Here is a 26512-nt window from a genome sequence, read left to right as displayed (position 1 = left end):
TAAACGCAAATCAGAAAAGAGTGAACAGATATAAACTTCAGTGTTAATCTGAGATGTTGTCCCCTGATGAGACTGACTGTCAAAATGAAACTCTTCCACCACAACATCAGCTACTCTTACTGTCTGACCACAAGAATATTGCCTCTGCACTGGGGACCTCTGCACTCACAACCCTGTGTTTTAAGGCCATTGTTTGGTACACAATGAACAGGGAGCTTCAAAGGTGACAACCCAACATGCTGTAAACTATTGTGAATCTGATATCAGCAATAAATCTTTCCCGTTGTTTTGTTTCTGCTGAAAGGTATCAAGAGCAGACTGTCTCGGAGACGTGGACAAGGTCCTGCCGTCATTAATAACTCAATGCTGCCACCTTGTGTTGGGACAGCTTTTACTTTAAAAGAAAAAAAAAACAGAAACCAGTTTCAGCTTCAATAGGTGTTTTAGTATGAGTTGATATTTACTATTGAACTCTGAATTGAGGCAGATGAAATTGATTGTATACAAGATCCAGAACGGCTTGGGGATCATTAATATTCGTTGGCAGTTAAATTTTCTTAGTATGTAAATGCAAGTGTGAACATAATATCACAGAAGGCCAGACTGGTGCACAATTCTCAGTGCACGCAAGTGTGTTAGTATGTGTTACACGGCTGGCAGGTTGTCCTCAGTGTCAGCTGTAGACACACATGGAGAAAACCAAGATGCTCTCCTCTGTAGATTTTACACGCTCTGCCCCGATACCTCAGCCCGACCTGTCTAGCCATGAGCTCATGAGTTGAAACAGAGTTCAGCCAAGTTGAGAATTGTTCTTTCTTGTTTTATCAGGAGCGTGTACCATATTTCCCGATGAAATACTACAGCCGGCAAAAGATACTGCCAAGGGAGCAGGAAAACAATTGGGTGGGCATTAATGATTTATAGGTACATATCTGTTATAATACCAACAGAGGCGGAGGTAACTGAGAGCAGGATCTGATGACATCACTGATGTTGCCTCAGATAACACTTTGATCATCAACTATGTATGGATCTGGCAAAAGATATAAGATAATGTCCAAGTGAGAGTAGACTATTTACTGGCCCAGTGTAGGCTGGAAGGGTGTTCAGACACTGGGTCAGGAAACAAAGATGGCTGACAGAAAGCTTTGCATTTATTTAAAGTGAAGTCCTAACTGAACATGTTAGCTGCTTGTGGTATCACATATCTTGTTTGTTTTAGCCTATTATGCTTTACCTTACATGTAGGGAATATTTCAGTGACATCCTCATGAGAATTTCTGTTGTTTTAAAACTTTTTACATATGTTGTTATTTCATATTTCAAAATGCATTACAAGAAACAATGAACTTATTGCACAATATCAAACTGCATGCAATCAAGTTGATAACGGGTTTATTGATTTATTTTTATTTTTCTTAAGGGACTCCTATTGTGCTTGAATATGTTATAGAATATCCATTCAGTCCTCTTGGCGTTTATTTTTATATGTTTACTTTCACTTTCAAGTGACCTGTGCTGCTTTTCTTCATGTTTTTATTCAGAATGGAAAGAAAGGAAAAGGGAAACTTGAAAACAAACCAGGATTAATGATTTTGGTGGATTACTGATTATCCAATGGCACTCTGTCCTATAACGCCACACGTTACAACCAGAGGAAATGACGTCCGTGTGTTTTGAATCGAGCGAGCAAACCAGCAGCAGCTCTCTGACCAGCCTCCCCCGAATGCATTTGGGCTAAACTTTGAGCTTCATGTCCCTATAATATCTGTCACAGTAAGTGTTAATGTTACTCCGCGTAAAGTCTATACGGTGCAAACAACCGAGCTTGGTTTGGCATCAAGCGTTAACCGTTAGCTAGCAGTTGTTGTTTGCTAGCTAACAACACTAAGCTAGCGCTGTTCCGCTAACAACCTACCGTTATTTCTGGATATGAGGACGAAGATTAACCTTATGCTGAAAAAGCACTGATAATCTTGAGGAATCTGACAGGACGTGCAGTAAATCGCTGTACGAGGTTCATAATAACACGTGGATGTCCTGCTTTTGTTTAGCTAATGATAGCGTATTCGTTCGTAAGTAACCGTTATCATCACGTTAGCCGATAATAACTAGCAATGTTAACCTGGCTAACTTCATTGGTGATATTTTTCAAATGAATCGTGAAGTCTACCAACTGATACGGCTTTCACGTAAGTCATGCATAAAATACTTCAAACACTGTCCATATTCAGCGTCCTAGCTTGACACGATAAGGTGCTGCAGCAAGCTTTCACAACCAAGCTTTCGTAAGAAAAGCTTTTGTAACATCTCCATGCACGGCTGAACTGATGGGGCACCATATTTGGTACATGGGTGACAACTGTTATGTTATGGTTATTTAAGGTTTGCAGTCACTGCTTTGACCATCTACTGTAGCCCAGAGCCAGCACTTAAACTTAGTATTTCTTCTACTGCACAATAGGAGAACGCAATGGACCTCCACAAAATTATCCACAATGCGCTGTACGAATTTATTCGGACTTACATTCCCGATGCAGATCTCAGGTAAACAATTCCCAGTTTTTTGGGTTTTTTGTTTTTTTTTTGCATTTTCACTAAAACGTTTAGTTCATTCAGATTTACAATAATTTCATTTTTGTCATTCAATGCAGCACACTAGATGATGTTCTTCTGTCTTACATCACTGGAGTACTGGAGGATCTTGGCTCCCAGCAGAGTGTTGAGGAGAACTTTGACGTGGAGGTCTTTGCAGAGATGCTTGAAGCTTACGTACCTGGCTTTGCTGAAATTGATAGGTGAACATCAGCACATTTTTCTTTATTTTTGGAGTATTGGTAATAAACAAGACCTGGCAACAAGATTCTTCTATCATTTATTTTTACAAAATGTGTTTTTTTTTTTCTTCCATTTTACAGTGTCAAAGTCTGTGAAATGATGTTCAGCCTGGCTTCAAAACTGGCCACTGCTCGGTCCTCAGGTAGTGTTTTTATTATCATTTCCAATACATACAGAATTGTGACATCCTATCTTTCCTAATGATTTCTTCATTGTCATATTGTTGCCAAAGGAGTCATCAAACAGACTTTAATGGACAGTGAGACAGGGATCATCAACCTAACATTAACAGTACAATTTACTGTTGTTAATATATTTGTTTCCTTTTTAATTGGCTGATTAAGAAAATGTGCCTAAGGCAAGGACAGAGGAGATTTCACTGAAACTCAGCACCCTGCCCACTGAACCTCCTCCAGGAAGAGGAACGCAGTGCCTTAAAACACAGACAGAGGGCGCCACTGCCAAGGTTATCATTTCACCAAACAACACCACATTATTTATTTTCCTTTCTTGATGCGTTACATTTTTTTTGAATTACTATCATTCCACTTTTGCTCATTGTGTGATAATATTTACATCAGTCTAAATTGGAGGAAATATACATGTGTCTTTGTCCAGCTACCAGTGTCTGAGTGGGAGGCCCAGGAGCAACATCTGCTGGAGATGTTTCCCAAGTGTAGTCTGTCCGAGGCTCGCAGCGCCCTGTCCATTGCCAAAGGAGACATGGAGGAAGCTGTGCGCCTTATCATAGAGGGCGACGTCCAACTCAGCCCCACTCCTCTCAATGTGAATTTCATGCAAACACTGCCATTGTGTCTCAGTTCAGTCGACTCCTAATTAGTGTATGTTAGCAGATGGATTTTATGCTTTTTTGCTGTCCTCCTCCTTCAGGTAAACCATGGGAAGAGTATTTCCTCACTGGCAGACCAGAAGCTTAAAGAGAGCATCCTTGAGAAGTGAGTAAGACAGCCACTACCCTGTGGAGAGCAGAACTGGGCTCACTTCTTTGTCTCCATGTTTATGACTGTGTTTCTCCTCCAAAGGTACATGCTGGTGGATAATGAGGATGACAACAAAACACACCGTCCTGTTGCCCCGAAAGATGCAAGTCTCTTTTTATAATCCATATACACAATGTAGCTTTATCAAATCCATTTCATGCAATAATACTTGAAATAAAAAAATAAAAACACTTGTGTGATTTTTTACAGGCTCCAAAGAAGCTAGTTCGGTACCATGGCAACCAGGTGGTAACCACAAAAGGAGAGCGATATCAGCTTGTCAAGAAAGATGAGACAGAGGACATGAAGAAGACATATGTCAACCTCAAGCCTGCACGAAAGTACAGATTCCATTGATGACGAGCACAATACCGTAAGAGCAGCTATTGATGATACTGTTTACACTATTTTTATTTATTAATTCATTTAGCTCGGATTTGTTAGATTTTTCCCAAGTAAAGGAAAGATATTCATTAGTGTGACGGTGGCTTATTTTAAAACTTTGTTACCATTATATGCCTTGGTTCAAACTTTACGTGACAGTGTTTCAGTTGCATCACTTTCTCGAGGAGCTTTTGAATTTTTGTATGATATTTTGGTGGGGATGTTGTAACTTGTGTTCTGTGTAACAGCCTAACCTATATACTTTTGCCATCTCAGCAGGTCTGATGTTGCACTGATATTGTCTTTAATGTTAATTTTCTTTTTTTATTTGGATTTTCTTTAACTTAGTACAGTATACATTAAAAACCATGACATAAAGTTGTAGAGATGAACCAACTGTCATTTCTGTAAATACGTTTTACTGGTGCTGTAGAGTTTCTTCTGGAGTCTCAACTGCTTTTTATGCAGATATTAAATCATCGATGCCATTTTCATTTAAAGATCTACTTTTACACCATGTAGGAATACACTGCTGTTCGGTCGAGCCTTCCCTTTTGAAGGATTTGTTGTGCTACAAAATGCTTTTGAAATGAAACTCTTGACTGAGAGATGTTTCACTGAACATCTGTACACTGGGTAGCCACGACAGATCTCACCTACAGTTTTAATATGTGGTTTTCCATGGTTGGATACCTGTGATGTGCTACCGACGTCCAGTTCATAGCACTTAAGATCAGGCTCGCATGGATTCTGCGGCTGTAGAATTTCAACGACATCTCGGCAGATTTTAAACAAATAGAGATGCTGCTCGTCAAACTCAGAACGTGTGTTGTTTTCAGTTAGCATTGAGATCAAAGCTAGTGCCGCACTGTGACAATGTATATTTTAGATTTTAGATTTTCTGCTTTAAAACCGGAGACATGCAGTCAGATGTGCAGTAAATCAGTGGGGTTGGTGGCTCAAGGCTTCAGTATTTGACAGCCTGGCCATGAAACCCAGCAGTGGACTATCTTTGTCCTGATTCGTTGACACCCAGAAACATCCCAGACAGCAAAATAATCCGAAAATACAGGTGGAGTGCGATGTCTCTGAGGATGGAGGCACCACCACACACTTCTAGTGAGTCATAAAGGGAGATTATTTTTGTATGAGTCTAAATATTGTCTTTCCGGGAAATCCTCCTTAGTATGCCTACAAATCCCTCCAAAAGTGAGATTTTCTAATCTGTCACTACTTAATTGATTGCTGATTAATTTTCTAGCACAACAAATTCTCGAGGGGTTTTCAAACTATTACAGCACTACAGTTTTTGGCATACTAAATTAGTGGACTGTGTTTTTTCCCCCCCTAAATGTTGGGATAAACATGCTGCTGGAGGACTTGATTTCAAAGTTCACTCCCAACAGCATTATCTTTATTTTTGATATAGATGTTTAGATTTGCCAAGTCTCTAATCATGTGTTTATTGGGAAGAGGCCTGGCGTGTGCTCCAGGGTCTGTTTACATGAAGCTACTGAAGTGGTCCTCTGCCCCGACTCATTTCATGTGTACTGTGTGGATTTTGCTTCGCTTGTGATTGTTGGTTGTGGTTTTTTGGTTTTGTTTTTTTACGATTGGTTTCTTATTTGACTCTCCTGCCCTAGGATAAATGGGTCAGTCTGGTTTTTATTTTACTAGTTGTTTCTGATACTCTTGTTTATGTTTCCTTGTGCATCCATTTGGAGCGACTATAAGCAGTTGTTTTTGATTGGTGGTAACATATAGTTTTCCTGACTGTAAGTGTAACACAATCAAGTGTTGTAAAGATATGTTGTTACTGATATTTTGTCATCAGCAGCAATGTTGTCTTTAATTACGATATGATGGTGTTACTGTAGAAAATCTGTTTAAACAGTCTTTATCCTGCGCTTTGAGAAACACTGACGCACAATTTATACAAAATAAATACTAATTTTTGTAAATCATTCACACCGTATTCTTTGGATAATTCGCTCATGTTACCTTCAGATGGGTCAGATATTTTATTTATCATCACATCTTTCAGCAGTCATTCAGAACTCAGCAATGTACAACTTTGCAAACAAACTTTATTCAGAGGAACAAGGACAGCACATACTGTATGTTCAAAACGAAAAGCAGGCATCCATCAATAACATACCTCCATCTCTGTGAATCTTTCTCAGTTCCACATGTAAAGCTGTTAATGCCAGAGTGAAAAAAAAAACGTAAAAAAACAAAAAACAAAACTGATCCTCGCAACATTTAGTGCCCGGCCATCGTTAAGCAAGGCACACACATTAAATGGGGTTAACCAAGCCATCGACAAAGATGAAACATCAGTTTTAGATCAGGTAATTTTTTTTTTTTTTTTCTCCCCCAAACACAGGAAGTAGCCTTGTTCCATCATCATGCAGCTTGTAAGAAATGTATGCACATATTATCAGCAATTCAAACACTGAACCTTAATCAGACCAGTCTTTCCTGGTGAATTAAGTGCTTGGGCATTCCCATGTTATCATTCACCACATACTGATGATTTACTCACTGTCACAGGCAAACAACTTTCTGAATACGGAAATGTCCATCCAGTGGTTTGTGTTTTGGTTTGGCACGTACAGCACACCATATGACATTATCTTCCCCTTTTTGTTTCATGTACATTTTTACAAAACTTTTGAGTTTGTGTTTAAACCCAGAAGTCTTTAGAACATGGCTGCATTTGTTGTTAACATACAGTAATCATAAGAGCAATTTCACTTGGAATTAGAACTTTGTACATATTGCAGTGCAATTTTATTTCGTATCTGCTACCTTTAATACAATATATGAAATATTTGTATTGTAGCAGCATAGTGCATGGACCAGGCAATGACACATCAAGCTCTACATGCAACTGCAAACTTGTCCACTAGATGGTACATTACGCTGCACTGCAGTTGGTCCTGCTGGTTCAGTCCATTAATAATATCAACATAAATCATTTAACACCATCTGCAATTACTCTGAAAAATTTTCTTTCATTCTTAAAATTAACTTTATTTGCAACTAAGATGGTCGTATGTCATTTATTTTCAGTGCCCACCTTACCTATTACCAGTAATGAGAATAGCACATCCAAAAAAGACTTTGAAATATAAATCAAGTAAGAGTATAAATACAACACAAAGCAATCACTCAGCTAAAATAATTTAGCAGTCACATAATCCATGAGCCTCCTTTTTCCATACCCACGCATATTTTTGATCATATTTCATCACTATTTTAAATCACTATTTTTTTTTTTTGCTTTATTACTGTGCCTATACCTTCTTTGAATTCTTGCTGATCCCTCCCCAAAACCATGTAAGCAGACGTAGAGATAATGCAGATTGCATGGATAAATATTTCAAAAACACTTGACAAGATCAGTCATCTTAAGTGGTGCGAACAAAATCAGTTTTAAAGCTGTCTTTGTGGTAAAGATGGAGAGTGTGCAGTATAGTTATTCCACATTTACTAATCAATCTATAACTGTGTTATTACATTAATGTATGAACGATGTCCTGAATTTAACAGATTTTTTTGTACTGTATATATGATCCCCTTGTCTCATCCATTAGTGGTCAAAATGTTCAGGTTGTTCTGAAGGTACCAATGTCAGACGACTTCTACTGACTGGATGAGCAAATGCACCCAAGCACCCACTAGCTTGAATTATGAGACTGTCTCTCATAAATATACTTAGACTTGAAGTAAATTATTCTTCATCAATAAAACTTCTCCAAGCGGGGTAAATTCCCATCACTTTGTCAGATGTGTCCTCTGTAACTGCTGATTACTGCTGTACCTGCGATGACCGTGGCACTCTGAAGACGAACGAAGCAGAATGGTTTAAAGATGGCCGCTTGTTGCCATGCAGTGATGCGTAGCTTCAAAGTCTGAATGCGCATTGCACACGCAGCAGTCTCACTTTCACATGCGTACAGTTTCCAAAGCAGTCCAATTAACAGTTTTAAGGGTGGGACTCTAACTGAGGTCCTGGTCATATCGGCCCTTGATCATAGTTTTCAGTAAAGGTCCAACCTACAGAAAAACACAAAGATTTTTGGTTGGGAGCAGCTAAATCATATCGTGTCAGACATAATATTTTACTCATTGTCCCAGAATGCATATATCTTCGTACTAAATCAGGTAAGCCATAAATATTCACAGTAACTGGGTTGCTGGAAGGGTCAGCATGCCCCAGGGACTTCATGTAACAGGTGACCTAAATGTGGATCTGATTTCATGTTCTAGAAACTGGCAGTGTGACATTCATGTGTGACTTATGCAACCAGTACACTGACAAGAGGAAAGGGTTTGCAATGAGGACATAAAAGAGAGTGCTTTTACCTCGTGTGGATCTCCGAGTGCTTCTCCCAGCATCTTCTCAATATTTCTCATGATGGCCACCTTCTGATGAGCTCGCAGGGGGTATTCTATCCTCTTGGGTGTGGGGGCACCCTGAACAGATGGGTGAAATAGTTGAGTGATCGTGAAGAAACGCAGCAGAGACAGTACAACTGTTTAATTAACTGTTGCGATGACTCAAATATGTGTACCTTGTACCAGAAGTTTACAGTAATTGTCACTCCACCATTCAAGAGTGATTCAATGTGATGCCACCTGGGGAGAGAAGAAAAAAATATCTGACTAAATTCATCAAACCCTCAGATTTCTGCAGTTCTTGACAACAAACAATGTCAGCTTCATGAATGCAAGTGATATTCAAGAAACACAAGGCAGTGTAGGCAAGAGGAAATAAAAGGTGACAGAGATTAGATCATCTCAGACATCTGTTGTGGGAGAAAGAGGGAATATGGCAAGCAGGTAGCATATAATAACATAAAAAGAAAACGCAAGTGCAAGGAAATTTAATCTTTGGTGCTTGTACAGGGAAAGTTTTCATTGTAATGCGACCTTTTGAAGTTGAAGCCAGTGAACTACTTTAAATCAGCACACAACAGTGACTATGACTGTGAATATTTTCTGTTTACCATTAAGATGAGTTTATAAAATAAGACCAATTCAATTTCTGGACCAATTGATAAGGCACAGTAAACAGATAACAACAACAACAAAAAAAGATAAATAATTTTCCAACAGCAATGTGAGCAGTTAAATAAAATATTATCATACTGAAATGCAGCAAGCATTAAAATGCATGGGCTCGACTGCGCAGCCAACAAACTCGATGCCCTGGAGATAATCAGATGACTTTGTGTTGGAACTGATTTTAGTGTTCAGTGTTTTGGTATACATCATTTGTGTAGAAAGGCTATTCTTCTTACCAATACATGGGGATGTAGAGCACATCTCCTGGGCCCACAACAGCCTCATAGCCAACAACATTTTTAAAATTGGGAAACTTCTCATAATCAGGATTATCAAAATCAACCTAGAAATGAAAAATATGGATTCTTAAAAACATGAACACACCACATCTGTCTTTATCAAAAATAAAACACATTTATTTTCTTTCTGACATTCACTGTAAAATTATTGTTTTAGAATAATGTGCTTTATTTAAAAAAAAAATGTGTCTCCTTATTTCAAGTAATCTAAACACAACATCTTCAAATTAACTTTCATTAATGTGTAGACATTACTGTATAATGTCTTTAAGGGGATTTCCTCCCTCCGAGAGATTTATGAGAACTGTGAATTATCTCTACCACTACAGATGAAGATAACAGAGCTAAATCATGAATTTTGCACAAAGTTATAAACTATTACTAACTATTATATTATTAAACTTGAGGTGGATTTTTACAAATCTCTGGCTTACTTGGCTCTGTCTGTCACAGGGGTGATGCACAGGATATGGATAGAGACATTCAAACTGGTCGGGGGGGAAGAGGATGCACCTCTTATGGCCTTTGATCTGTGCAAAGAAGTTCTGCTGCTCGTCATAATGTGCCGGTGTCACGTTGCCTATGGCAAGAGAATATTAATAGAAAATGTGATGTGTGAAAAAACATTGAGGGCATGACAAATGAGGAGCCATATGATCTGACACTGTAGAACAGAAGCTGCATTCCTTGTACTCAGTCAGTGGGACTGGTCAGTAATATCTGAGGAGAATGATGCTGATGATTTCTGGCAACGTATACATCTTTATAGTTTTAAAAAAAAAATGTGATAGCATTGCCCCAGTGGTAGCTTTGTGTTTGCTCTCACGCATTTTATAACACTGCCCTAATATAAAAAGTGTCTAATGTAAAGTACTATATATATATATATTCATCATAATGGTTATTGTTGATCACACAGAGAATTACATGGGTTTGTATAGAATGTATGCAGAAATTCAAATCGCTAAATACTTTTTTCCTATAAATTCCATATTAATATCACTCCCAAAAAGGTAAAAGAAAAGAACTCTTGGAAAGATTACTTGAGTTTTATCAATGTTATGATGTTTTCCATCCTGCCACACACATGCACACACACACCTTGGGAGTGAACATTAGAGGACAGTTAATCTAGGACAGCATCGTGTGTTGGCTGGCACTTCATCTAAAGCACCACCAACTGTTCAGCTTCCTCTCCTCTCCCCCATCTTGTATCCTCTGCACTTGTGGGTCATTCTACAAACACCTATTCCATATACCTGCCTGGTAGTTTGCCCACTGTCCATGTTTTGTGATGCGGTTTTTGCAGCATGGTGGCAGCTGATGACTTTTGATTACATTGATGCCTTTAAGGCATACAGATGACATGTAAATGACTAGTTTAGATGTCTATGCCTACAAGCTTTGTATGGGTTTTAATGCCTCACGTGTGAAACAAAGGGGCCTTGATCTTTTCACAGAATACCAAAGACTTAATGCGTTTTCTGAGCAGATCAGATCAGTCCACATTATTATGGCAGGGGCAGCAGGAAAAAGTAGGTGGACATCTGCTTCTTCTTGTTGACATTGAAGACACCTCCTCTTGAGATGTAAATGGACTTCATTTATAAGACTGTGAATACTCTCATTCATCCAGGTCATGGTTATCTCAAGGAAAATTCAATCGAATGCAACTGGACTTAGTTATTTGTCTTTGAAGATGTTTCACCTCTTATCCAAGTCCTTGAGACTTCATTTATATTGTGACTGCCTGCATTTATATAGTCTGACGACTATTCAAAGTGCTCCACAATACATGCCACTTATTCACATTCATACCTCTGCAGAGAATCTTACTAACTCAGACTATATTTATCTTACTGAATTTCATAACAATTATCAAATCTATGTATTTAAATTTGCACTGTTTACCTCACCTACTTGCACTACACTTCTACCATGCACTACCTCACCTTTGGACTACCTCCAGAACCATATTTATTTTACTTATCTTATTTTATTTTGTTTTACCTTATTCTATATCATTCTACTATTATATGTTACTCTTTCTTACGTTCTATGTTTGCACCAATCACCAAGACAAACTCCTAGTAATGTGAAACCTCTTCACTTACAATGGCAATAAAGACAATTTTGATTCTGATTCATTAATTCTCTGGGTTAGGTACAAAGGAAACTTTTTTGTAAAATCTTTCACGAAAACAGAATTACATCTTATGTTGTGATTGGCCACAGTGTTGCCACTGCCAGTAATGGACAACATCTGAAGAGATGCTAATTTTAAAAACTTTTCTGAAAAGCATGTAGTGTGAGCTGTAATCCCACACATTTTCAAAGAGAATGGGTCACTTATGAGAGAGAACCGTTCTGAGCTAGAATGCTTTGTTCTTTGTTTTTGTATAGTTTTTTAAATTGTGTTTTGCCATGAGGTTATAAGTTAGCTACCACCACTGCAATGACTTGATATATTTTACAACCATGGGGGTTCATACCTTGCCAAAAACCATCAGGAGAATTTGGGGGCCTGGCTCACAGACTGTTATGTCCTATCTCTTACCCTCCATGCCTATGAGCAGCAGGTTAGATGTCAGCTGTCCCCAGTTTCTCTGGGCTTGCTGCTTGTTAATCCAGTTCCAGTTGAAACCAAGGAAGTCGAGGACAATCTTCTTCCCTACAGTGTCATTCAGCGTCTGCTGCAGATACACCCTTGAAATGGATGAGAAAAGAGACAATGCAAACACATGAGGCCCTTTGTTTTACAGTCGTAGACCTAAAACAAATCGCAATTCAACAATTTTTTTTTTTTAAAAAGGTGCTATAAATATGCCTTCAGGATATAAGCTCATTTACAGGGTACGTGCACTGCAGCAGACTACATCTCAGTTAAACCATGAAGAACAATATCACACTTAAGGAAGTGTGGATCCAAACAGGTAACAAACACTGTGTGCATCAGCAGGTCAAACAGTGTGTTCACTTCAGTAAGTGATCTGTGTGTGTGCAGCCAAGCCAAGTCAGGTCACAGTTATATGCTTCTACCCTGATTCTCCTGTGTCAGTGCTTAGTCATTCGCTCCACTTTCCTGTGCTGCGTTACATTTCATGAGAAAAACACCCCTCAGTGTCAAACACCCCTGCAGCACAATCACTTCTTGTTGCTGACACTTGGGTCACTTGCCTATTTGAGCTCCAAAAAGAGGATTTTGTTCAGATTGAGCAGCCACCTGGGCAGAGCTGATACAAACATAGCTTACATCATATTTGTGTCACACTTAAAAATTCCTGTTAAATGAATCTTACCTCTCATCTCCTCCCATTTCCTCCATTCTATGCATTTTATCCACAAATTCAGAGAATTTCATTTCCATCCGCCGCGACTTTGGGACAAAGTTCTCAAAATTAGCCATTTTCTTCTCATCATAGTAGAGGAACTTGTGGTTTTCTGCAGTATAAACAGAGAAGTCTCCATTTCCAATGTTCTCCTGGAGATATGCAATGTCCCATTTCAGAGCCGGATACACAAGGTTTGTGTCTGTTAAAACAACCGGTTCCTGAAAACAGATACATGATATTTAAGTACAATATTATTACAGAGATACCGTACACTGTAAAGGATGTATTCATGCAGTACATACACTCTAAAAACAAGCAACATCTCTAAGGAATAATACCATGAGAAATAGTCAGTGCAGCACTGCTAAATGGGCTACATTACTGTCTATAATTATTGTAAAGTGACTGTGGTATTTCATTATTATTCATCTCGTGATTATACTTTAAGATTTACGTATTTTTTTCAGAATCTACGTGAAGATCGTAACAAGTTGCATATAAAACTGCACAAAAGGCCAAAGAGTAAAGAAAAAGATACGTTGCATAAAAAATTGCTGCTGCGTGCGTGTCAAGCCCCAAAAATACATACATTTATGTTTCTGTCTGTGTTAAACTTTCATATAAAAGGCGACAGGAAAGCATTACAGCATACACCCGCGCAGCACAGCGCAGTGTATGGCACTGAACAGCTCCGAGGGCTACGTGACCAACTGAACGTAGACCGGTGAGCGCGCTCCCGCCGCCCGTCTCTCACTGCACCGGCTCTCGGTTTCACTTTCGCCCGGGGAGCGCGGATAAAGATGCCGCCCGAAACCCACCCCCCACCGCCTCCACAGCCTAACTTTAGCGTGGCCTGAGTCCGAGTTTGGTCTTATGGGTCTTTTTATGAGCGCGTTTGCAGCTGCCAGCAAAGAAACAACCAGCACACATGCGATGCTCTTTGTCGCTTCAGGTGTGGGTCTTTTAGGCTGACGTGTGTGGTACAATCGGCTTTGTGTGTCGTTTTAAAGAATAAAAACGCATCTTGGCGTCTCGATTCTGCCGTGATGCTACCCGTGTGTCCCCAAGGGTTCAGCGCTGCGCACTGCTTTAATTTGGATGGGCTTTGTGTCTGCAGTGATCCATCCTAATCCGGCGACAGTGTGAACAAGCCATATTTGGACATATCAACACTCTCGTACGCGCGCCCGTGTGTTGAATGTCAATTTTAACAACCAGATTCAGTCCTAATGTGAGCCATGGTATACATAACTTCTCTTTAAGGTAAACTATACCAAACAAACTATGAGATATTCATTCATTATTCTATTCAGTCCTTCACCAGAACTGTAGAAACTATCAAACAACTCCTGCACAACATGAACATAACCTCTCCAATTTCTTAATACCAAACACATAAAATTTCACTTTTAGTCTGTTTTCCTCTAGAAATATGCAAGAGTGCAATCCGTGCCCACTGCTGTGCATAAACTGAAACACAGTGCATAAATGCATGTGTTTTATCGTTTGCGTTTATGTTCCCCAATAATGTTAACTGGATACTATAACAAATTATTGCCCTTCATAACGTCTTTTGTCTACACATTCTACTTCACACACCAATTTTTCTTATATGATGCTGACTTTAAGCACTCAAGAATTGAACTGAATCATGCATCTCACTGCAGACATTTCAGTGCAGATTATGAATCTCGGCATTAACAAATACAATCAAATCAGCAGGTGTTTGTGTATCTCAATGAATATGTCTAATGTTGCACATGGGTAAGTTTTATAAGATTATTGTTTCACTATTACTGTAAACCATTCCTTGGGAGGTGACTATTGTAGGTTAGTGTGCAAGAGAATCATCAAAATCTGGGTGGAAAAAAAAGGGGAAGCATGGCAGGCCAACGTCTACGAGTGGCTCGACGGAAGGGACAGGTTCAGCGAAACACACAAGAAATATGGGACGCACGATATGGAGTTTATTCAGCCGATACAGATAAGCAGTAACTTCTTCTCATAGTAGACCAATAAGATAACCAATAATTTCACATTTTTGTATTTTAAAAAGAAGTTCATGAGCTGTAGTTTATGCATGCCTGAAGGTTAGAAAGGCTGAGATGCAGCGAGCAAAGATGGATAATTTAATGTTCAACAGCTTTAATAAGATTTGTTGTGACCTTTTCCCTCCTGTCTCAACCCTCATGGAACATGTATTGCAAATTTCATTGTTCTCCTCTGAAACTGTAAAACAAACAAACAACCACTGACACCAACGACAACACGTTTGGCTCTTTAGCCTACATTGCGCTGCTTTACTCCGCTGCAGCATTTTGTCATCGTGAGTTCGACAACAGCGTGCTCTGCTTGTTCTTCTTGTGTGTTTATTGGTGTATCGCAAACCAACTTTAAAAGATGCATACTGCCCAACACTGTACAGGAGTGTGTAGATGCTTTGCGGCTTTATTTATCGGCTTTAATTTCGTTATCGGCAGTTAGCTGATAATATAAATTTTCCATCATCTTGCTGATAATTTATATCATGCATCCCTAAAAGAAATAACTTTATTAGGAACCACAAACATTAATAAGCATTACTCAGGTGAACAAGTTTCCTTATTGAAACACAAACTATTAGTCAACCATCACCAGCCAGATGTCGAACTAGCTGATGTGACATCACTGATAAAATTACCCTTGAATTTGAATCCCAAATGGACTTTTTACTACGTTTTACTAGGCTGCTAATCTAAAAACTCCAAAAAGCCCACTGATAGCAAGCAAAGTCACACTTTTACACACCCTTTATCGTTGGGTTTAGTTTAAAGGTGCAACGTGCAATATGTAAGAATTTGCCACCTGTTGAATTCATTCATACCAAACAAATAAAGGGCAGCATATCACCAGAGTAACTGCAAACTGCTGCTAGCTGTAGCTGCACCTTAACTAGTTAGGTCAGTTAGCTTTACGGCTAATAGTCAGCTCACTGTAGGAAGTGGGAGATTGGAGCAACAATGGACTGTTAGCTTTTACACCTCCAGCAAAAGGCTTCAGGCCCAGGGCTGAGGGAATCCAGCAGTGGGCAAGAGAACCAGAATCAACCAGTGAACACAGCCAGACCAGGACCATATACATCCTCCAAGACCAACAGTTTGACAACAAGTGATTTACAGAGGCTCAGATCAGCACCTGATACCGTGGACGGTGAAGACATGGCGGGGTCATGCGGGGACACATAATGTCAACAGTTCTCTCTTCACCTTCTGATTTTAGTTTGAGTGTTTTAAAATAAACCTCTTACATACCGTACCTTTAATGTACAAGTAATTAAAAGTGAAACATGCATTTTTCTTGTTACTCACACTGGAAAGTAATTTAATGTCAGTAACAGAAATTTATAAGGTTAACCCCTTAACATAGGAAACTGAAACAGAGACATTTCAGGCATTTTGATGTGAAAAACGAGCAACTAATTGATGTTTAATGAAATACTAATCCAGTTGCCGAATATTTTTTCTATCAATCGACTAATAATTTCACTTATTTTCTCAGCCATACGGATTTATCACTTAACATAGAGTTATTTTAATCCCACCATTGTAAATTGCCTTCTAAAATTAGGCCACATCTGTGTATAGATGTCCGCGCAATGACTTAGAATTAACTCTTTCATTTTAGACCAAGATGAGACATTAACCTAAATAAAATTACCGCGTTATACAGTTCACTGTCACTCTTAATATATATCGCTGTGCTTAATAACATAACGTACAATTAAAGCTAGGTCTGAGATCCCTTAACTTCTGAAGAAAATTAGACGTATTGAAAGTTTCAGCAAGCTAAGTTTGTTTACCTCGTTGCTTATAAGTATGTCTGCTCTGGGGTCCGTGTGAGAAAGTCTGGGAATGGGCTTAGTTGGGAAAGAATATTTTCGGAGTTGAGACTCGTCCCAGCCCCTGTTCTGGACGCCAGTGAAACCGGTGCAGCCTTCGCTCTCCGCCAGGTCAGCCTCCACAACGGTCGCCGCTGCCATGTTCGTCGACAAGCACTGATTAGCTGCCTCCGTCTTCCTCACAATGAAACAACCAGAGACTAGCCTGTCTTCCGGACTCTGTCTCTTCCAGAGTGCGCAGCTGGACTATCATGCAATCTTTAAATATTCACAGCTATTGCATAAATAAAAAGAAACTGGGCAGCCCTGATGACACAACCTCTCCCTCCGGTTCTCATCCGTGTAGGTGTTTACACATCGTGTTGACAGCCAGAAAACACACGACAAAACTAAAATAGTCAGGGAAACAATTCATTAATTTTGAGCCCAGAACACGAACAGCGGCACCTAGTGTACTGGATGTCTAAATGCTCATACTGTAATGACTTATCATTACCACTAGAGGGAACCATTTCATTTGCTTTTCTTGCAGTCTTTCAGAAATTTGATTGTGAAGTTGAAAATGAGTGATTAAAGCTGCTTTCAGGAAACCACCATCGTAGGGTTTACTAAAATACCGCAAGTCTAATTATGTATATTTCAACACTTGTACTTTTTTTTGAGTATTTTTATCTCATGCTATTGCATGTCTACTTCACAACATTTCAGACAGAAATGTACCCATTACTCCGCTACATTTATTTCACAGCTGTAGTGACTGTAGTTACTTATTTTACTACTTTCCAGACCAAGATTTTACTTACAAAACATTTCATGAGTATATAAAATATGATGCATTGTCAAAAACTAAATTATTCAAAAGTTTAAACACTTTTTACTTTAATAGATTTTTTTTAACAGTTATTTAAATGAAAGTTGTTTTACTATTGATGACTGGTGGAGTATCTTTAAAGTGTGGTGCTGCTATTTCTGATTAGTTCTTAGACTATGCAAAGTGCAGTAAGAAGCAATAACTCAGAGTCTTGTCTGATTGTAGTGAAGTATAACACAGGACACAACACAGATGAGCCCCCACTTTTGTTGTCTGTCTGTCTATGAAAGACTTTTGAAACGCTGAGCCAATATTTAACTATGATTATCATGGCCACAGCATTACTGTATTGATCATTGTACAATCACTCTTCATGGGATAGAAGGGCACACTGTACCTTGCTCAGTGAACTGATCGAGCTCTGTTTGGTCAATGTCAGACAGATATTAAAGTACATCTTATCAATCACTTTGATCATGGTACTCTGTGATTTTAACCTTTATGTGAAGGGTTGTTTTTTAAAGCCACAAACATTCTTAATTTTAGGTGAAAGCTACCAAAGCATTTCTTGATGTTTTTTTCTAATAAAACCTGATACATGATGTATGTCTTTACTTGAGTCAGGCTTTATCAGCAGATTTCCGCCGCAGAGACTAGTTTTCGGCTCCCTGCTGGGTTCCCATGCTCGGTGTTTCCTGTGCAGATCAGTGAGCTGAGTTGATCCCTCTGATGCTCCTCTTCTCCCCATTCTTTGCAGAAGCCCACAGCCAGGAGATTGACCACCCCGGTGAGCCTCAAGAAGCTTGTATCTCAGTCCTGCTGATAGCAACAATCACATACACCACTGCTGTCTCCTTCCCAACAGATGTGCCGCTGTCCAAACAAAGGCTCTCTTGAGGAGCTACTGTTACAATGAAACCATTTCCTGATGCAAACATCCCGTTTCTTGAGCCAAAGCGATAATTTCTAACAAGCTGACATAATAATGTACAATACAGCACTGGCAGCTGTGGTTTTTCTGAGTTTTTTGTTTAAAAAACACTTTAAGAGCACATAGACTTACCGCTCATCTGTGTTGGCTTTCTCTCACATTCATACTGACCCTCGCCCCTTTAGGTGTTGTAGGTCCAAAACCCCTAAGCCCCAAATCCTATTAGCCAAGGATTCTCTGAAGCATTATAAGTCGTTTTCCCATATTTCCCATATATCACTTCCTACCTGAGAGAAATCTGTCCTGTTTGTGTGATGTTTTCTCTGTGTTATTTATAGGTTATTATGGTATGTTGCACAGACACAAAAGTGTTACTTTAAACAACAAACACATCACTCTACTTTTAACCAAAACTCCAACTCCACAATTGTCTGCTGCCCATAGTGGAGGATAAAAAGAAACAACAACAAAAAAAAAATTAAAACAGCGATACTTTTCTATCAGTGATGTCTGCTGTTCTCTACACAAGTTAAACTGACTGTGAGAAAGCATCTGCTTAAAACCCTACTCTTCCTCCGTGGTGTCGCCTCTCTCTCTCTCTCCGCCACCTAGGCCTCATGTGTCATGGCAAATTGAACGTGTCAGGGCCAGGCTGGGAGAAGGAAGTTCAGACCCCATGGTCAGAGGTCGTGTCACTCTCTGGGTGGGAGGAAACAGCGTAGTCTGAGCCAAGATCAGCGTTATGTGCTGTTTCGCACGCCGTCACAATGTGTGTGTGTGTGTGTTTTGTTTCTTTCTTTGAGCTCATCTCCCTTCCTCTACTTTAACTGTGATCTCTAGTTGTTCATGTGACCTTCATAGTCAACCTTTTGCAGCCCGTGCTGTTATGACTGCAAAACCACACTCATGATGAAAGACAACAGCATCTTTTTTGAAGCACAGATATTTTTCCCAGTTGAACATGTAGCCCAGCACTCTCCAGATTAAGTATATATCATCTTCCTACGCTGCCCTCGCTTTCATCTCTGCTGCTGGTGCACAACTGATCTTGACTTTGTAAGCAGTGTCGCAGGTGTGTCAAACTGAACCTAAAAATGGCCAAATGTGTTTTTCCATCTGGCTTTCCCACATATTAACAACTTGCTGTGTCAACAGCTTTCGAGCGCTTATGTTTTGCACGTGGGTGTATGTATGTGGGAAATTTTTCTGCTGAGAGTGAGCAAGGCCATGACTCACGTAATTAACCAAGCAAAAAGCCCAAATAAAAATTGATGCACCCTGCACACACAAGTTGTGTGGTTTTGTTAGGTTTAATCCTCAATGTATGTCCTAATTATGATTTTGCATTGCCTTCAAAATGCAGTGAATGAATATTTTGACGTGCCTCTGCTGGACTCACTATCGAGGTAAATTGCAGGGCTTCCACAGAGCTGCAGGACAAAGGCTTGGGATGCTGGGTCTTTTGTCAGCGAGAGGGTTTTTACTGCGTGCCAGGCAATCCAGCCAGCCCACAGGGGTCATCAGAGGAGGGAGGAGTTTTGATTATGATCATTATTTGGTAAATAAGATGTCAACAAGGTGTTTCCTTGACACTTTATTGAGTAAAAGGAGGAAGGTGCAGAAATGAACGCCCCCTTCTCAATAGGACCTCTAATCTCCTCTTTCATGTCCCATCTCGTCTGAAGGGTTTCGGCTTCGGCTGCCATGTGCTAGTCTGCCTGGGCCTGGCACTTCTTACTTGCAGGTGGGGTGAGTATCCTGGCAAGCATGTGTTTATAAAACCCACTTGTTTGGGCACAATACTTGAACTAACTTCTTTTGAGGGAACAGTGTGAATCTGTGCAAAGCCTTTTCCCAAAGTCCTTTAGAAGGCGACAGCCCATTGAAAGTAGAGAAGAAGGGATTACCTTCCTCGACAGTGGTGCATTTCCGAGAGAGCTGATTAGCTCTGCATTCATTGTTAAATCGAGCAAAGGAAGGCCCTAGAGGAGTGAAAGGATCCAAATAGGTGGGCCCAGAAATAAAACAGCCGCAGGAAGCCTTGCACAAGCAACCCGAAGTTTTCCCAACATTTCTTTCCCCCACTCCTAAGGAGGTGCAGCGTGAAAAAGGAGATTAGCATACAAAATTAGAGGCGGGATGATTTTTAAGGGCAACTTGCCTCATGCCCTCCACCCCCATGGCCCTACTCTGTCTGGACAAAGTTAATTAAACTAGTATTAAACAGTAAAGAAACTTCCAAGCGCTTGGGAGTTTGGGGGCTCTTTGAGGATTACCATGATGAAGGAGAGAACGGGAGGTATTTGTTGAGTCGAAATTGAGAAAGACGTGACGGAACGAAGAGTTGGAAAGTTTTCTATTCTTGCTGGTATCCTAACCTCAACGGGAACAATGTGAAGAGTAAGGTTGTGTTTATTGCAAACCATCAGGTATTACTGTCTCAAAGAGTATGTTAACGAATGAGGAACACTTTCTTCAGGCTGAATGATGTGGAAGGTTGAAGGATTTATTATTCTTTCATTTTAACAGAAAACAAACCACAAAAGCAACTAGCAACAAAGCAAAACTAGAAAATGCTGTGCAATAAATTAACAATGTACAGTACAAAGTGCTTCATTTTATATACAATTAAATACATCAAGAGGGCAGCAAAGGTCAGGGCAAACCAGATAACAGAAGAGTGGACTGTCAAAAATGTCCAAATGTTTCTAAATAACTTCAAAGCTCGGCAGTAATAGTTGACAGGCTGAGGCATTCGTGGTAAAACATTTCAATTGGTTCTTTTAAAAAATGAGATTGTAAAAGCTAATTATGCCATTGCTCAACAGTCAGATCATCCATCACTCAATAACAAATTACTGTTTAAATTTACCGTTTTCTCTTCAAGGTTTTAGTGTGCGTATGAAAATAAATAGACTTTGTCGTCAAGTCAGAGAAATACTCCCGAAATGCCCGGTAACTTTTCAAAATGTTGTAAAAAGTATAAAAATATATCTTAAATACATTTGTACCAAAAATTCTACAACAATGTAAAACATCCCCTTCTTATCTTATCTGTCACGTGGCTTTGTGCACATTCCACCGTCTTTATCTTTTACTGCACAAATGACAACAAAGGTGGTCCGACTTTGTATTTTTTTTTTTTTTTACATTTTTGTCCAAAACAAGCTAACTGAACATGCACAGATTGTTTAGGTGTTGACAGGAGCTGCAATGGTACAAATATGACAACAGCGGGAGAGAAGGGATGAAGACGCTCAGTGCTTCTTCCTCAGCCTGAGGTTCTTCCGGCGGCTACCCGCACTCTCATTCCTTCTCTGACCTCCTTTCTTTACACAGAAGTACTTGGTCACCGTCTTTCTACACTGCTCACACTTCACTGCGCAGCACCAGTGGAATTTACAATTACAGCTTGACACCATCTCAGCTTTGCGCTCCTCCACGGCCAGCCCGCACTCTCCACATAACCTCTTGCAGCTCCGCTTCTCCCATTTGCTCAAGCTCTTGCCCTTCTTGAGGCACTCGCGGCCCTCTGTGCCTGGCAAGCCCAGAGTGCGGTTTTCCAGGCAGTAGTCGGGGGAGTCTTCAAGGTGGACCAGCTCCTTGCGAGAGATGGAACTGAAGGTCTCAGCAATGGCCCCCCGGCTGGCCGCGCTGTTCCCGGCCCCTCGGAGAAGATCCACCTTCAGGGCCCTGTGGTACTTCTCCTTCAGGTAGTTTCCCACCTCCCTGAACTCTGGCAGCTGCAGCCAGCAGGTCTGGGTGGTGCAGCTTCCTGACACCCCGTGGCACTTACATGTCCTCTGCATGGTCCCCTTGACAGCCTGGAGACACAGAAAGGACGGAAAGAGGGAAGATCCACTTCATTAATATAATTGTATTTATATTTTACTATGTTGAAGAATATTAGTTTGATATGAATAAAATGTCAAAACAAAGAAACTGATTCTGTAGATGAGAGCATGCATGCACCCATATGTCCATGTGTGTCTATGGAAGTAAGTGTGTAAAACAGGACAGGATGTCTCTTGTCTCTTGATTGATGAGTTGTCAAATTAGCTGATTGTATTCTCAAAGTTTTCCAGTTAAGTAAAAAAAAAAAGGATGAATACACTGAAAGGAAGAAATGATAGCTTCAAGGTCCATTGCTGAGCTTCTTTGTAGTCCTCAGTGTTTCCTGACTTTACCCGACACAAAACAGCTGTCGGTTGAAAAGGGACAATTTTTTTTTCGTGAGGAGGGGATGAACTTTCTGTTGAGGTGAGGCTGAATCAAAGTTTCACATTGAGCCCCATTGTCCCCCCAGAAGAAATAGGAGTATTTATTTAGCATGTTCATTATCAACATGTTTTCCAGTGTGAGAAGACCCAATGGAGAGTCCCATTGAGTGGAGAAATGAAAAAGGAGTTTTTCTCTCTTTCTATCCCCATTTTTTTCTGTTACAATGATGCTCCAGGTGCCATGGGGATCCTTGGGCCCAACAGGGGGGAGCAAAGGCACCGTAAACAAAGAGCACTTCAGCTGCATGCCTGTGGTCCCCTCAGACTCCCTCGGGGCCAAACAAAGACCAACATAAATGTGGGATCCTTATTGCAAGAATAAAACTAAACACTTATTTTAAAAAGCAGCATAATACAGAATGCCGTGCAATGTCTGGCTCCCCAGGATCTCTAATTAAGCCTGCACCAGTGATCCTGAGATTCTCAAGTTGAGGTATTGTCATAGGGGGCATTCAGCACTGGTAAATAGGCCCTTCTGGTACACCGAACACACTGTTATTATTGGGGACGAGTGGCACCTCACTTATAGCAACGTGAAAGGGATGCTTGGGTGGCACACTCAGTGTAATTCTGAACAGGGGGAAAAAAATGATTCAAAAGGTGCTTTACACTGTGCAATCAGTTGGAGGGCCCGGAGGGATTCCCAAAATTTCAACCAAGCAAGTTGCCACCGAGTCTAAATACTGTACGGTTAAAATCAAGGCCGAATTGCACACCATCTTTCACTAAGGGCTCATCTGTCATTGCCAACTGCGTGGTGTGAAGTGAGAGGACCCACTGTACCTTGCGTCCAGCCTCGTTATTATGGAGATTCATAGCCGCCCGTGCATCCTGCCCGGTCTCCAAGGCATCGACAAACTGTTTGGAGATGGCCTCACCAAAACCGACATTATCGCTGCAGCCGCCCCACAGCCAACCGTGACCGCCTGGGAGAGTGAAGAAAGAACTAAATTCAAATTATCTGTGTTATTTGACTCAAAATGATAGGAGAAAAAAAAAATCATCCTTTCACATATGAATTTCTCCCACTGTAGGTAGTTATGTACAGATTTTTGTACTTCACTGTACCTCGCTGTCCGTTCCTGCTGTCATCACAGCCGCAGTTGTCAAAGTCGCCAAGGCTGCAGTTCCTGGTTAAAGTGTACATGACTCCAGCCGAGCTGATGGCATGAACAAACGCTGTCTCCCGATTTGCTGTCAACAGAGAGGCTCAGTGACTATCCTTCACGTTAGGAATTTCATACATTATAATACAATCTCTCAGTAAGTTCAGCCACCTGCAGAACAAGTCTCATTTCTAATATTACACCCTCTTTAATGTTCTCTTACACTTCTAAATTGTGCCTTCATGAAGCTGATTGTGTGCTGTGTATCACATTTGACTCTGTGTCTTGTGACTCTCGGTATAGGATTTATTGTGTCTGTTTATTTATTGTGTACAAGCAGAAGGCAGTGACTCTGTGGGATGTTGTGAAATGGATTAGCGTGTTTGTTTTGCCTCTAGCGGCCATGCCCACTGTAACTTTCCCAAAGAGTGGTGAATGTTTTGACTGAGTAAACATCTCTATTTCACAAAGGGAAACAAAATCTTCCCCTCTAACCCAGACACTTGCAACAAAAAATTACAAAACCCTTTTTAGACCCCTTTTAAAGTGGTGTTTAGGGCGCCTCGTCTCTGGGGTCTCTGGACTTACCGCTGCGCAGGCTGCTGTGTGTGGACAGCTGCAGACCTCTCTCCGGGCAGTTCCAGCGGTCCCATGCAAACTGGTATTTGCACTCCTCTATGCCACTTTGAGCTCCTGCTGCCACGCTGCTGGAGTAGATCAGGTATGCCTACAGCAGCAGAGACAGAGGATACATTAAATCCATAAAATAATGCACAGGGGCCCCATATCTTGCAACAGTGACAACATGTTGAGATGGTTCTGAATCATCTGGCATGATATGATACCCAGATGGTCTTTGGGGAACATTTACTTGATGCAAAAAATGCCACTGGTTCCATCCTACTTGATAAATCCATTAAAGTCAGTGGAATATACTTTTGAAATGTGCCCTACCACTGGCCTTCTCAGGATTATCCAAGTGTAGAACATGTATCAATAACACCTTATTGAGATCATGCTCAGTGTCAGCTTCATGACAAATTAATGTGAATTGCCTTTAAAAGTTACTCTGCTTTTCCAACTCTTACCAGCTGCGGTGAAAATGATGAAATATGCTCGGTACTTGGCTTTCGCCCTCATCTCGGCTGCTTGTTCAGGCTGTGTGAACAATAATATAACTAATATGTCTCAAGTGGCCTTTGGGGAGATGGAGTACCACCTCTTTCACAGGGGTCTGGCTCACTAATGATGACCACCCACTACAGCGATGCCATACACAGAGTCTCCGTATAAGGTCAAGTGTATGGAGGGGCAGGGGGCATCACAAAGGGCCAAGAATATCACTGATATATCATTAGTGGTGTTGTTACATGAAGAGGGGTAGCAGAGCTTGTCAATACACTTGAGTTAAGCTATCACAAAGACAACAAACCTGCACAGAAAGCTTGTTTTCTGCCCCTGTGTATTTTGGGAAGAGGACAGAGGGAGAAAAGATCAAAAGAAAGTCGGCTTACCTTGGGTCCAGTCATCAAGAAATTATTCACTGACCTGGAAAAGGAGACAGCTTATTCATTCAGGGAAGCTCAGTGTCCTTCACAAATTCCTCTGCTAACATCTCTCATTAGTGCGCTTTGTAACATGTTAAACCGTGACGCCAGCAGGCACCCAAGCCTTACTGAGAAAAACTGCTAAGTTTGTTTATAACTTTCTGGAAATGGAAGAAATGAGGCACACTAAGAGCAACGTCTTTGTCACTAATATGTGATTACTTGAAATTTTGGGTTTGCCAAGTTGTAAAGAAAATTCCACTGGCTGATGTTTATTCTTTCATTTTGGAAGTAATGAAGTTATAAATGTAACAATATAATCCATTTATATGTGTTTTACACCTTCTAATAAACCATCAAGTGTGCTTTTATAAAAGTCAATAAGTCACCAATAAACTTCTTTAATCTTTCAGTCTTGCAGTTTTCAGTGTTGATAAATTGTTAATAAATACATTCTGGTCCAGACAGTGTGCCTTTTTGTTGAAATATGCAGTCACATGTCACAACCTGGCAACCCAAAACTTCTTCCAAATAATTTCTTACAGCTGATTTATAAAGTATTAGTAAAAGATTAATTCACCATTAATGAAGTCATTAGTTTCAACCCTTTATAAAGGATGCTTTATCAGAGACTGGTATGGTGAAATGAGTTAAATAAATCCAGTTACCACGTGGAAAAAGCAGCAATTTTCCTTATTTGCACTATTTCCAAAAAGTAATATTGTGGGTCGTGTTATGCCTTTTGAATAATAGCGACTAATGACTGATGTGCGAACAAAATATATCAATAAAGGCTTAAAAGCAATTTTACGCTGACAAAATCGATTGCACTGAAATAAATGTCATTGAGACACAAAATAAAAAAAAACATAAATAAATAAATGAATATATATATATTCACACTAAATCAAACTCACCAGCAGCAGTACGACCTCATGTGAGCCAGGAGGATAAAAATGTAATAAAAAACCTCCAAATGCATGAACATCCTGGCAGGTGAGGGGGATGACGGTGACTGTGCGCCCGTCCAAAG

General features: G+C 40.2%; 3 protein-coding genes across 5 annotated transcripts; 1 reads left to right on the top strand and 2 right to left on the bottom strand.

The window, feature by feature from the left end:
• The first annotated feature begins 1485 nt into the window (after positions 1 to 1485).
• Positions 1486 to 18586, top strand: cuedc2 (CUE domain containing 2). 3 transcript variants are annotated; one of them, XM_046401840.1, is made up of 10 exons: positions 1620 to 1776; positions 2465 to 2547; positions 2655 to 2798; positions 2919 to 2980; positions 3183 to 3304; positions 3457 to 3624; positions 3730 to 3794; positions 3882 to 3942; positions 4050 to 4212; positions 18373 to 18586. In XM_046401840.1, exons 2-9 carry the CDS (start codon positions 2474 to 2476, stop codon positions 4194 to 4196), a joined length of 843 nt encoding a protein of 280 aa, XP_046257796.1. In that variant the 5' UTR covers positions 1620 to 1776; positions 2465 to 2473; the 3' UTR covers positions 4197 to 4212; positions 18373 to 18586. The 3 variants fall into 3 exon arrangements, with proteins under 3 accessions (XP_046257795.1, XP_046257796.1, XP_046257797.1); XM_046401839.1 differs by lacking the exon at positions 18373 to 18586 and having other exon boundaries at positions 1486 to 1776; positions 4050 to 6187; XM_046401841.1 differs by lacking the exons at positions 1620 to 1776; positions 18373 to 18586 and adding an exon at positions 1795 to 2192 and having other exon boundaries at positions 4050 to 6187.
• Positions 6291 to 17193, bottom strand: hif1an (hypoxia inducible factor 1 subunit alpha inhibitor). Its single transcript, XM_046401838.1, has 8 exons — positions 16766 to 17193; positions 12895 to 13145; positions 12153 to 12301; positions 10030 to 10175; positions 9533 to 9639; positions 8804 to 8867; positions 8595 to 8705; positions 6291 to 8285 (listed from the first exon to the last, which is right to left on the bottom strand). The coding sequence occupies exons 1-8, from the start codon at positions 16943 to 16945 to the stop codon at positions 8229 to 8231; spliced, it is 1065 nt and encodes a 354-aa protein (XP_046257794.1). The 5' UTR covers positions 16946 to 17193; the 3' UTR covers positions 6291 to 8228.
• Positions 18587 to 20957: 2371 nt separating the features above from the next.
• Positions 20958 to 26512, bottom strand: wnt8b (wingless-type MMTV integration site family, member 8b). The gene is made up of 6 exons (XM_046401347.1): positions 26397 to 26512; positions 25447 to 25480; positions 24521 to 24659; positions 23895 to 24020; positions 23610 to 23752; positions 20958 to 22370 (listed from the first exon to the last, which is right to left on the bottom strand). The coding sequence occupies exons 1-6, from the start codon at positions 26465 to 26467 to the stop codon at positions 21804 to 21806; spliced, it is 1080 nt and encodes a 359-aa protein (XP_046257303.1). The 5' UTR covers positions 26468 to 26512; the 3' UTR covers positions 20958 to 21803.

The sequence above is a fragment of the Scatophagus argus genome, chromosome 10, assembly GCF_020382885.2.
Source record: "Scatophagus argus isolate fScaArg1 chromosome 10, fScaArg1.pri, whole genome shotgun sequence".
In the NCBI taxonomy this organism is placed as follows: Eukaryota; Metazoa; Chordata; class Actinopteri; family Scatophagidae; genus Scatophagus; species Scatophagus argus.
Note: the sequence above shows the minus strand (reverse complement) of the source record. Positions and strands in the feature narration are given on the sequence as shown.

What these genes read in the sequence shown, in the direction of transcription:
- wnt8b (XM_046401347.1), bottom strand. Translation starts at nt 26,467, where the DNA reads ATGTTCATGCATTTGGAGGTTTTTTATTACATTTTTATCCTCCTGGCT. An exon ending in CAGCAGGAACGGACAGCGAG is followed by an intron (nt 23,753 to 23,894) that starts GTACAGTGAAGT and finishes TCACTCTCCCAG; the next exon opens with GCGGTCACGGTTGGCTGTGG. An exon ending in ATAACGAGGCTGGACGCAAG is followed by an intron (nt 22,371 to 23,609) that starts GTACAGTGGGTC and finishes CTGTGTCTCCAG; the next exon opens with GCTGTCAAGGGGACCATGCA.
- hif1an (XM_046401838.1), bottom strand. Translation starts at nt 16,945, where the DNA reads ATGGCAGCGGCGACCGTTGTGGAGGCTGACCTGGCGGAGAGCGAAGGC. An exon ending in GAAATGGGAGGAGATGAGAG is followed by an intron (nt 12,302 to 12,894) that starts GTAAGATTCATT and finishes ATCCATTTCAAG; the next exon opens with GGTGTATCTGCAGCAGACGC. An exon ending in CTCTACATCCCCATGTATTG is followed by an intron (nt 8,868 to 9,532) that starts GTAAGAAGAATA and finishes TTCTCTCCCCAG; the next exon opens with GTGGCATCACATTGAATCAC.
- cuedc2 (XM_046401840.1), top strand. Translation starts at nt 2,474, where the DNA reads ATGGACCTCCACAAAATTATCCACAATGCGCTGTACGAATTTATTCGG. An exon ending in GGCCACTGCTCGGTCCTCAG is followed by an intron (nt 2,981 to 3,182) that starts GTAGTGTTTTTA and finishes TGGCTGATTAAG; the next exon opens with AAAATGTGCCTAAGGCAAGG. An exon ending in TCAGCCCCACTCCTCTCAAT is followed by an intron (nt 3,625 to 3,729) that starts GTGAATTTCATG and finishes CTCCTCCTTCAG; the next exon opens with GTAAACCATGGGAAGAGTAT.